Below are 12282 nucleotides of genomic sequence, written 5' to 3' on the forward strand. Positions count from 1 at the left end.
GAAGCTCCCATTCCACCACATCCCAAAGATGCTCTATTGGGTTGAGATCTGGTGACTGTGGGGGCCAGTTTAGTACAGTGAACTCATTGTCATGTTCAAGAAACCAATTTGAAATGATTCGACCTTTGTGACATGGTGCATTATCCTGCTGGAAGTAGCCATCAGAGGATGGGTACATGGTGGTCATAAAGGGATGGACATGGTCAGAAACAATGCTCAGGTAGGCCGTGGCATTTAAACGATGCCCAATTGGCACTAAGGGGCCTAAAGTGTGCCAAGAAAACATCCCCCACACCATTACACCACCACCACCAGCCTGCACAGTGGTAACAAGCCATGATGGATCCATGTTCTCATTCTGTTTACGCCAAATTCTGACTCTACCATCTGAATGTCTCAACAGAAATCGAGACTCATCAGACCAGGCAACATTTTTCCAGTCTTCAACTGTCCAATTTTGGTGAGCTTGTGCAAATTGTAGCCTCTTTTTCCTATTTGTAGTGGAGATGACTGGTACCCGGTGGGGTCTTCTGCTGTTGTAGCCCATCCGCCTCAAGGTTGTACGTGTTGTGGATTCACAAATGCTTTGCTGCATACCTCGGATGTAACGAGTGCTTATTTCAGTCAAAGTTGCTCTTCTATCAGCTTGAATCAGTCGGCCCATTCTCCTCTGACCTCTAGCATCAACAAGGCATTTTCGCCCACAGGACTGCCGCATACTGGATGTTTTTCCCTTTTCACACCATTCTTTGTAAACCCTAGAAATGGTTGTGCATGAAAATCCCAGTAACTGAGCAGATTGTGAAATACTCAGACCGGCCCGTTTGGCACCAACAACCATGCCACGCTCAAAATTGCTTAAATCACCTTTCTTTCCCATTCAGACATTCAGTTTGTAGTTCAGGAGATTGTCTTGACCAGGACCACACCCCTAAATGCATTGAAGCAACTGCCATGTGATTGGTTGGTTAGATAATTGCATTAATGAGAAATTGAACAGGTGTTCCTAATAATCCTTTAGGTGAGTGTATATATATATATATATATATATATATATACACACACACACATACACACACACTGAACAAAAATATAAAGGCAACATGAAAAGTGTTGGTCCCATGTTTCATGACCCCAGAAATTTCCCATACGGACAAATAGTTTAAATCTCAGATTTTGTGCACAAATTTGTTTACATCCCTGTTAGTGAGCATGAAGTTAATCCCTCCACCCGACAAGTGCAGCAGATCAAGAAGCTGATTAAACAGCATGATCGTTACACAGGTGCACCTTGTGCTGGGGACAGTAAAAGGCCACAGGTGTCTCAGTGTTGAGGGAGCGAGTGATTGGCTGCTGACAGCAGGAATGTCCACTAGAGCTGTTGCCAGAGAATTTAAAGTTCATTTCTACCATAAGCCGCCTCCAACGTCATTTTAGAGAATTTGGCAGAACATCCAACTGGCCTCACAACCACAGACCACGTGTCACCACACCATCCAAGGACTCCACATCCAGCTTCTTCACCTTCAGGATCGTTGGAGACCAGCCCCCCCCAACAGCTGACGAAACTGTAGGTTTGCACAACTGAAGAATCTTGCACAAACGGTCAGAAAGCGTCTCGGGGAAGCTCCTCTGTGGCTCGTCGGGTCCAGACCCTGGCAAAGGACGACTGCAGCTCTGGTGGACATTCCTGCTGTCAGCAGCCAATCACACGCTCCCTCAACACTTGAAATCCACAGATTAGGGCCTAATTAATTTATTTCAATTGACTGTTTTCCTTATGTGGACTGTAACTCTAGTAACATTTGCAATTGTTGCATGTTACACTTATATTTCTGTTCAGTGTATAGATTTATACATACACAAAATTTCATATTAACTAATTGCATGTATATTACCATGCAACAGTTAATAAATATTGGTTTAAAGTAACTTGTGCAAGACCTATAGATGCAATGTATTCTGAAAGTGCTTCTATGACATCAGCCAGCACTCCAGCCTAAATTATTATATTTTCTGTAAATAGGACAGTAAGAGCTGAATGCATTTAGCCCGGCTACACCAATAAAGCTGTATTAAATATTAATTTAACGTTAACCTCTAGCAGCCAAAATGTCCTTTTCTAAATGAAGGGAAAGGCTCATTCAATCAAATGATCTACACTGAGAATATCCAAGGAGGTAAAAGGGGAACAATGTGTGAATGATTGTGAAAAATTGCATCTTTATTTAATTCAGATAACCCCTCCCCCCAAAACAAGAAACAAAACCATAAACACTTGATTTAAAATAGTTAAACTAATCTCATAGTAAACCACATTGAGCTTCTCTTTAAACTCAGCATCCCCTGACCTACATAATTAACAGACGGGTGCAACAGCCACACAGCCTTAGGGTGAAATCAGATCCTTTAGATGAATGGAAGCCGGCTGCAGGTTTCCCTGCTCACCCATCACCTCAGACGGCGGCTTGTTTATTAAGTTTGTCAAACTGTCAAAAAGAAATAAGGAACTTCATCAAGGGAGCAGGAATCCTAGCCTGGGCCGAGGAATTGGGCTTTTAAATCATGAAACTCTAGAAGCATAAAATGTTCAGTCATTGACAGCTTTATTAAATGTGTTTTAAGGGTTTAACTACACAACAGCAAGGTCTACGCAGTGCATAAACAGCACATGCACAAAACCACAGTGACATTCAAAAAAAAAAAAAAAAACTTGATATGCAGTCGATCTACAATGAAGACCCAACCACCATACATATAGATGTGTGGTTGCACGTTGATATACATTTTTGCATTTACTATTTTTCATCTTTAAAAACAGTAAGGGCATGTGTAGGCATGCACATGTAATAATGACTTGCATGCTCTGAAAACGTTCGGCACCAAATCAGGCTCATCAATGAAACATCAGTTTAAGGAAATCGTCACATTTTCTAGAGAGAATAAAAATATAGAGAGAGATGGAAAACCAAACGCAAAAAGATGGTCGTGGTCGTCGTGTGGAGCCGCGGATAAACAAAGGGATCCCGCGGCCGCTCCCGCTCCGTCTGCAGCGCATCACCAGCTCTGGCAAGGCAGTAGCTTGCGCAGTCATCTCCATAGCGGGCAGAGTCACAGCCCGACCAACAGCACAAACTACTACCTCAGCCAGGAGCCTGGTGCTCAAGCGGCCCACACCGTCCCTGCGGGGGTGCGCAGTAGAGAGGGAGGAAAAGAAAGAAGGGAAGAAGAAAAAAAGGAGAGGAGAGGAGAGGAGGGAAGCCCCGCCCCCCGCTGCCCTCTCCTCGCCTGACCCGCCGCTCGCACACAGCGCCCCGCTTCTGAGACTGCGCCAGTGCCGCACACACCCGCAGCAGCGCCGGCCCTCTCGACACAATATAAAACATGCAGGATGAGCGGCTGCTGTCGAGTGCTGGACACGATGCGCATTATTAGCTGGTGCGATCTGGTTTGAATCCGAAACGAAAGCAATGCACCGAATTGAAGCCGCTACAACCCGTTACACTCCCCGGCGGCCACGACACGCACTCCTCACTGCGGAGCAAGAGAGCGACGCGCTGCAGCCGCCTCCCCCGACCCCCCGTCCCCGGCTCCCGACCCGCCCGGCGCCGGACACGTGTGCGCTGCAGCCGCAGGCGGGCGGGCGGGAGACGCGGGGAAGTCGGAGGAACAGCCCCGGCTCGGCCGCCATCCGACCCGCTTTTCGGGGTTACAGATGAACAAAGGACGCGGGCGGCTGTAGGTTTTACTTCTATTTATCCGGCTGCATTTGCAACTCGTCCTCATTTTTAAAACCAATGTGATATTGCTTAAATATGAAGAAAATTGCTAGTAATTACCAGATTTCACATTATATATATTATATACACACACACTCATCTATACATACACACCAAGCTACAGCAAACGGTGCTCAATGCTGCCCACACGCCGGGCAGAGCGCTGCTGGGCCGGATTGCCATTTTCGCTCGGCTGCTTCATTTCTAATTCCCGGCTCCATCATTCGCGCTCCCTGCGCCCCCTTCCCTCTCCACCCGGGCGGCTCTGCAGCCCGCCATGCCGGCCCTCTCTCCCACAGCCACGGCTTTCCCCCTCTGCTATGAGAGAGCCGCCGTGTCGGACGCCTACCATCTCCCACGATCCCCTTAAGTGTCCATCTGCTGGCGGCAGCGCGGCGACCAGGACCGGTGTCTCCCCGGCGCGTCCCCTCCTCCCGGGAGCGCAGCGCTCTTCTGGCTCGGCTCTCTGATCTACTCCGGATAAAATTCGCGGGAAACGTCAGACAGGGCGTACAGCCCCACGTAGCAGACCAGAGCGCAGTGGCTTCTGGGAAATTGAGTTTTGAGGACCAGCCCAATTCGAATACAGCACTCAATACTGCGTTCATGCACAATAAACAGATTCATTTGGTAGCGGATTTTCTTTATATCTGTAATAATACCCAATAATTATAACTCATATATATGAGTTATTATTGCTGTGTATTTACAAAACAGGAGCAGGTTTTCCTATTCTAAACTAATGCATGCTTGTGAACTTCAGAAGCATTTTGGTCATACAAAAAGATTTGACTGATGACATCCCTAATGTCTCATAACACTGTCTGTAGCATCGTCTGACACCATTAGAAGATTGGTATTGGAACCAAGAGAATTAATCTTTTGCAAAACGCACCTTTATGCTATTTGAGGGAGTACTAATCATGGGCCTACAAAAACACTGCTCACAGGAAATTAACTTTCGTCCCAGTGCCAAGTAATAAAGTAAAACTGGGAATAATGTAGCAACAGGCAGCTTTTTTATTTCTCCCTCAGTTTCTATATATTTATAAACAACTACCAACTTCCTATCTTGTGTGTGAAAAAACAAATGTAATAAGCAGGCGTACACAGAGACATAGTGCCACAATTTCACACGGGCCTGATGAAATTAATGCACTGAAAACATCATGCAGTCAGTTTTATCACATAACTGGACCAGATGTATGACTTACTGCGAGGCATCTTTTCTCTGACACTACAAATGTACCTTCTAGATAAAGGCAAGATAATCTGAATCCTTGGTTACATCTCTACATTTTTAATGAAAAAGAAGCACTTTTTATAGAACTGTACCATTTATTTTACACACACAAGTACATCCCTTCCCAGGCTGGCTAAAGATTACATGGAATGTTACAGTAAGATCTTGCATAAAACTCCCAAATGTATTTTGCAGTTGAAAAAGTGCACAAAAGACCTTTTTTTATTTTATTTTCCTTTTTTTTTTTTTTTTTTTTTTTTAAAGATCAATAACGCCCCAATACTTTATTCTTAATTACATCATTAACACTATCACCACACACTGTACAATTACCCCTCCTTTCAGAAAACACTGCATGTTTTAGTTTTTTTTTACTGTAGCAGTTAATACATAAGTCCAGCCAGTCTTATTCAGTCATTCACTTGTATATGAGTTTACATTTGATATCTGTCAGATTTTTTGTTAGGGCTGTTCCTCACAGTTGCCCCGGGTTTCAGTCTGTTTTACAGGCCGGTGCTGAATAAACAGTCCATGTGTTATTGTCAGGAAACTCTTACTTCCTTCATAAAAATGCTGCCTTCTGTTTATGACACGAAGGGTCACGACTCTCCATTTTGTACTTTGGTCACTGGTGGCTGCATGAAGTCTTTGAAAGGACCCAGTGCTTCTTTTAATGCTGAGCTGACTTCAGAAGAGGAGCACGTTATACACTCCACAAGAGTCGGATACAACGCAATGACTTGTGCCCAAGTGTTTCCATCCACTGTTGATAAGAAAACAAAAAGAAAACATGTTTAAACCCCATGAAATGAATCGCACTGAACAAATACGACTTTGTATCTTCCCCATCTATATATGTATGTGTGTGTTTATTTCATCATCATCATCATCAGCCTGTATCAATCAATGAAGGCCTCCCCAAAAGGCCAGGTCACGCCAGCAAAGCTTCTTATTTAGTCCTCCCATCTCTTTAGTGGTTATGTTCGAGGTCTTTTTTTAATTTCTTGGGAACCATTCTATAGCTTTTGTCCATCTGTTCTTGTAATGTGTCCAGCCTACTGCCTTGTTAACATCTTCACTCTTTCAATGATGTCACATACAATTGTTCTCAGAACCATTTAATTGTTTTTTCACTTCTTCCCATGCTTCTTTGCAGTTTCCAGTTTCTGTATATGTATGTGACTAAGTGACTATTCAGAGCCGTAAAGTGAGCACTGGTAATGTGCATTGATCAAATAATTTTCATTTGGGAAAATGTCTTCCAAATATACTCCATCCTATTTTCACGCTTTTTTTATTTTTACACACACACACACAACTAATGGCATTATTTAATACAACAGGCTAATTGATTTAGTTAAAGAGATATTTTTCTATATTATATCGAACGATCCTCCTTGTTTACTCACATAAACAGATGTTGGAGACCCTTCACAGAACTTATGTTAAAGAAACAGCTGTATAGCACCTCTCCTGTCACAGTTTAGACCATTTAGAAGCTGTTTTTACTTGTTTAGCTTACCATTTTCCGGCTGTGTTTTTTTGAGAGAGTCCATGAGAGTACTGATAGCTTTTAGAACAAAGATGATTTCGGTCACTTGTTGCCTAAAAAGGAAACCAAGATCATTGAATGCACCTTTTGATGTAAATGCAACCTGACAGACCTTGAGGAATAATGTTCAGCTTTTACTCGATTCATGGAATGTACTTGTGTTCTAATCTCATTGGTTTCTGCCATGTTGTCACATGGAAATATTCACACTTCTTCTCAAACTATATTAAATCTTTACATTTATAACACTGATACATTTATCAAAAACAGTGTAAAGTGTTTTCCCTTTATAATATGGAGCTCATCACATGAAAAGTAACAGGCCAGAATTAAAATGCATACTGGAAAGTATTATGAAACATTTCTCACTTTGGAATAAGGTGCTGATCATAATTCATTCATGTTGAATATAGAAAATACTGTGAACTAATGTGGAACATGTCATGAATACATGCTAGTTTCATATACACACGTAATTCAAAGTGAAACCCAAGTGTAATGTAAAACTAAAATCACATTGTATTTTAAATCTATACATTTCTTCATTTAAAAGATTAATTCACACTATTGAATTATTCTATATAGAGACACATGCAATTTAGCTTAGGGGCTTCCTATACCTCAATATTTGTTCACTGAGGAATACAAACTGAAAATACTTTACTGTAATTATTTTTTCATTTGACTACATATATATATAAATATAAGAGAAAATGACTTGGTGTACATGAAAGTACTTTTGCAAAGCATTTTTAAAACAAGATATTACATCACACAGTATTATGGGGTTTACTCACCAGGTGCAAATCAAGTCATCTGTTCTTTCACTCAAAATATTTGCTTAATCTAATTTGAGTTCCTGTACTAATCCATGAAATTTGCCCACAGCTGATCTTTTATTCAATACGTCAAGTGTGGTGCCTTTGTTGGCTAGGGAATAGCATTTCTTTAAAAAACAGCTTTTCCTCATCGCTGTCAGCCATTTTCTGTTTCATATATTGGCGTTTCTGCAGTGAATTCACTGTGCTGACCATCTACACATAACATTGCGTCGGGTGCGTGGAGGCCATCCGATGTAAAAGATCTCTGCCTCAAATCACATGGAGTGAGTTACGGTGAGTTACCTCGGGAGTGGACACCTTCCGCTCAGTCTCTCGTCTTCAACGTAGCGATGCAGCACATCCTGCGACCTTTTCAAAAGCACTGAGAGCGCCATTCTGGAGATGTAACCTTCCTGGGGTGTGGACACTTTGTTGCTGAACGAGAACTGCAGCAGTGTCTCGAAACACACTTTAGAAAATTCTTCTCTCATCCGAATGTCAATCTCTGCTTCTGTGGAGTAAAACATACAAACACAAACAAACAAACAAACAAAAAAACAAAAACAAACAAAAACAAACAGATTAGTCATGCATGCATTTTACCAAGTGTCAAGAACCAGCAAAATGAATGTGGAAGCATTTCTTTTTATACTGTGTCCGCAGCCCAAAAAACAGACCTACAACTTCCATCTGCAGCATGGAGGGAGGTCTAATGCAGCTCTCACAGTCAGCACTACAGGCACCCAGTGAGTGCCAGGGATCGCTGAAGAGCAACAAGCCAACGAAAACCCTGGGTGATAAGCTATCTTTACCTGTGAAGGATGAAGACTGAGAATGAATCGATCCTTTGTTGAGCATTGTCATGATCTGTCCGACAAAGTCTTTGGGGATAAAGTTTGCAAAAGGCAAAATCTCTGTGCTGATGAGTTGCACAACCTACAAAAAACAATAGCAAAGGTGAGGTTACATGGAGAGAGATGAATCCGAATGCACACAGGAAATGCTATTGAAGTCATCACGGAAGTCCGTTCAGTCAAAAAACCTCTTACCTCAACATCGATGCCTTCATTTTTCTGAAATTCCTGAATAGACAGATTATCTGGAGGTGTGCTAAATAAAACAAAAAAGTAATTGTTTATTAAACATATATTAATTGTTCATCACCATATTAATATATTATTTAAAAATATCTTAAAAAGCCGAGGTTCATTTAGCACACGTTTCTGTACAGCTGAAGAAGTGCCCAAATGTACTTTACATACATTTCATCTCTTTACCTTGCCCATGAGGTAACACATTGTAAATAGCTTAACCAATTTCTGAAGGAAAATAGGAAAGTTCCCTTATCAAGATAAGAAACAGGGCACATAGTACTAGTGCATAGTACTAGTGCTAGTACTATAATTCTGTGCCTATGAGGCCAGGGCTGGACAGCTCTGCTCTAGTCTATCTGGTAGGGATGTGCAGATTTACCTTTTAGTGAACAGGAAGTCTTCAAATGCGTGGGCAAGTTCTGGCCACATGGTTTCAAATTTCCCAGAAGAAGCGTGCTGCCGTGCCACCGGAAGCCCGATGGACAACACCTTCAACATGGACGACACTGCCAGCTTCCAGGTGCTTTCAGAAGGACAGGCATACTTCAGACCCAGCGGTATCCTCAATGTCTGCATGAGGAGAAAACAAACCTTTCAGAATTTTGTATTGTATTACTGCACTTCTGTATGGTAGGGCGTCTACCAAGGAAGAAATTATAATAATCTTTACTTTGTCTGGAGTACTGCAAACAACACCTGTCAATCACAGCCTAGGCACATAACATTGCTCAAAACCAAGTACAACTATACTAAAACACTGACACCAAATCATTAAAGTGGGTATTATCCCAATTCAATGGTAAATTTCTCTATAGCCTTTTCTTCTCCCTTTCCCATTAGAAAGAAAAATAAATCCTCAAGCAGATCATGTAAATTAATTAGCCAGCACTTAAAGAGGTTAAAAGGATGCACACTCCTAGGGCTGACGAGAGCTTCAACTGGAATATTCCCACAAAGACTGAAAACCGAAAGCTTAAGGGCTCAGCACCTTCCAGCATTACCTTTTCAATCTATCATTTCCGAACTTTGCCAATGGGGCCCTTTATAGTGGGATTATCTTGTTTGTGAATACACAGCTCTACAACAAACTTCAAGCTACAAGAAAAGCTTCTATTGATTATGATAAATCATCCAGATTAAACTGGAAATTGTACATTTCACAAAGCATGTAATATTCACGCACTTTTGCAGGTCTTCTGGCTAATTCATATCTGATGTACCTTTTGATGCTCAATGCTTAGGTTTCTCTGCATTAAAAAAACTGTCAGAAGCTAGAAGTTGACCTAAACATCCTGATGGTCCCATACGATATTTTGTTTAAATGCCACATTTGCTAACAAAGGGGATATTTTCACATACGTGTGCATGTGTAGTGTACAATGCTTTTCTTCATGTAAACTAGAGAGGTATAAATTAAAGTGGGTAAAGAGAACCAGAAAACAAACGTTAAAAACTACATTTCATGCTTAATTATATTTTAGAAAAAACTTTAATTTCTTTACCGTAAGGTTGTAAAACTGTGAAAAAATGTGGGCCTTGTTTATTGTTCCTGCAAACAGGTTTAATGCAGACAATAAGAAACTTTACTGCCTATACCTAATAAAAAAAACTACAGGATCAACACATACAAGATCCGAGCAGAACAAGAAATGGTTGTGAATGGAGTCTTTGGATCTACGCCTCCAAATAAAACTGAACAAAGTGCTTTAAGTATGAAAACCCCAAACACAACAACAAGCAAGGGTGTAACAAGTACACAGAAGTACTTGTTTGTTAGTGTTGGAGGTATTCATTTGTTACCACTGTAAGGGCACCAGACTGAAGTGAATCAATGCACACTTGAGCAAGGCTGTTAGGTATCCTAAACGATGATAGGATTTAACAAATGGTTTGCTATAAATGCCATAAGTCTTTAGATTTACGGTAAGAGGGGACTTCAATAGCTAAAGCATTTGGGGAAAATTAAAACAAACTCAGCCTATTTTGATGTTACTTTGAACTCAGTAGAAGTAAGTGAGGGAAAAACAGCTTCAGACATGGAGCATATTTTGCTTTACTGTACATAAAAGGCACTTCCAACTTCTATGTGACTTCCGGATACAAGATTGTAATGAAAATTGTGGCAGATTAATCCTTTTCTGTGTCAATAAATAAAAACTGTAATAAAAAAAAATCTACCTCTCTAAATTCATCTGCAGAAGAAGTGAGCAACAATAACACAAAATATGATCAACCAAAAAGCCAAGGCTTGTATAATTCACTAATCGAGGTGGAACATAGCTACATCTGTATGTAAACAAGATAAACAAGAAATCAAAACAGTTCATTTATTAAGATAACTTACATATATTGAAATACATTCAAATATTTGTTTTGTGAGATTTGTTTTAAATATATTTCAAATAATATATTTTTTGTTAAAAAAATCAATATTTTAATATAAAAACATAATTGCTTTAGCTTTGATAATACAGATTTAACTACTTGAACTATTTGGAAGAGTTGGTATTTACAAAAGATGAAATACAATTTATTTATGGCCCAGGTCTTTTTTTCAGTTGTAGCAGAATATTGTGCTTTACTGAAAACCTAATGGTTTTAGGGGGAGGGAAATTAATGAAAGGTATAAGATGTAGACTAAACACAAAACTTGGAACATACAGAGGTGGCAGATTTCAGATTATAGTACTTTTATTATTATTATTTTTATTTCTTGGCAGACGCCCTTATCCAGGGCAACTTACAACATAAGTGCAAATACTCTGGTGCATTATACTGTAACCATAATGTCTGTTTTGTTAAACCATGCAGTTACTACATACATTTTTTACAATTCCCTATAGGTTTATCATGCGATTACATAAAGGCCTTCAATCAATGAATACATTAATAGATTATTAATCATAATACTTATAATCACAATAATAGCAAGGAAGGAGTTTTGACTTTTATAACCAGTAACACATCCAGACTGAAGTTTAGAGAAGACAAGCCTTCAGGAGTTAAAGAATAAAAGCCTCCCTAAATCTTACCTTGATGATTTTTTGCAGGACTTTTTCACTGACAACAGCTTTATGGCAGGCGGTTTTCTGGTAAAGATCCACAACGACTTCTAATGACTTTTCAGCAAATGGGACGTAGTTTAAGGCTACCCACTCTGCCTGCAAATAAAATGGAGGAACTGTTGCTTAAGGACACCGTCGGGAACATTTTTCACAATTTGAAAGGACAGAACTGATCCGAAAAGCAATTCTGATGTAAAAAACAAAAACAAAAAAAAAACAACAACATGCATGCATGAATGCAGACATGTACAAAAAACATAGAATCAGAAGGGAACCATAGGTACAGTACAGTGAAAGCAAGTATATTAGCTAGATTGAGTTAATGCTTGCAAACACGTAAATGCAAAGTAAATTAGTGCGGATGACTAGAAGGTGCCTACCATGCTGTTAAATGCTCAGTCTAATCATAATTGATTACACTACAATAATCTGAAGGAGGTTGAACTCACCGGTGCAAATAGTTGGATCTAAAGAGAATCCATTGTGTAGTACAGCAAACAGAATGAAAGAAGATCATACACCATTAACTTACTTGTTGCGGAATGAGCCAAAGTTCAAGAAGAATGTCTGACTGCCTTGGATTTCAAATTTAGAGCTCCAAAACAAATTTGGATATCGTATGCCTGGCAGGACTACTTGAATTGGCCCCATGCAAGTAATAACATCCTAACTTATCATTTCCCACAGCAAATTTCATCCAATCCCTCGAGTGTTTTGGGTGGCCACCC

General features: G+C 40.3%; 1 protein-coding gene across 2 annotated transcripts in view; it reads right to left on the bottom strand.

Annotated features, from left to right (window-relative positions):
* Positions 1-5063: 5063 nt before the first annotated feature.
* The window catches only part of mon2 (MON2 homolog, regulator of endosome-to-Golgi trafficking), a 52408-nt gene continuing 45189 nt past the window's right edge, over positions 5064-12282 (bottom strand). The window contains exons 28-35 of one of the 2 annotated variants that reach the window (XM_066724274.1): positions 12004-12021; positions 11522-11650; positions 8869-9059; positions 8445-8505; positions 8208-8331; positions 7699-7906; positions 6545-6627; positions 5064-5785 (exon numbers count right to left, since the gene is read on the bottom strand). In XM_066724274.1, the coding sequence (XP_066580371.1) occupies positions 5622-5785; positions 6545-6627; positions 7699-7906; positions 8208-8331; positions 8445-8505; positions 8869-9059; positions 11522-11650; positions 12004-12021 (978 nt within the window). In that variant the 3' untranslated portion in view covers positions 5064-5621. The remainder of the gene's footprint in view (positions 5786-6544; positions 6628-7698; positions 7907-8207; positions 8332-8444; positions 8506-8868; positions 9060-11521; positions 11651-12003; positions 12022-12282) is intronic. The other variant, XM_066724276.1, reaches the window with a different exon arrangement.

Source organism: Amia ocellicauda, chromosome 15 (assembly GCF_036373705.1).
Source record: "Amia ocellicauda isolate fAmiCal2 chromosome 15, fAmiCal2.hap1, whole genome shotgun sequence".
Lineage (NCBI taxonomy): Eukaryota > Metazoa > Chordata > Actinopteri > Amiiformes > Amiidae > Amia > Amia ocellicauda.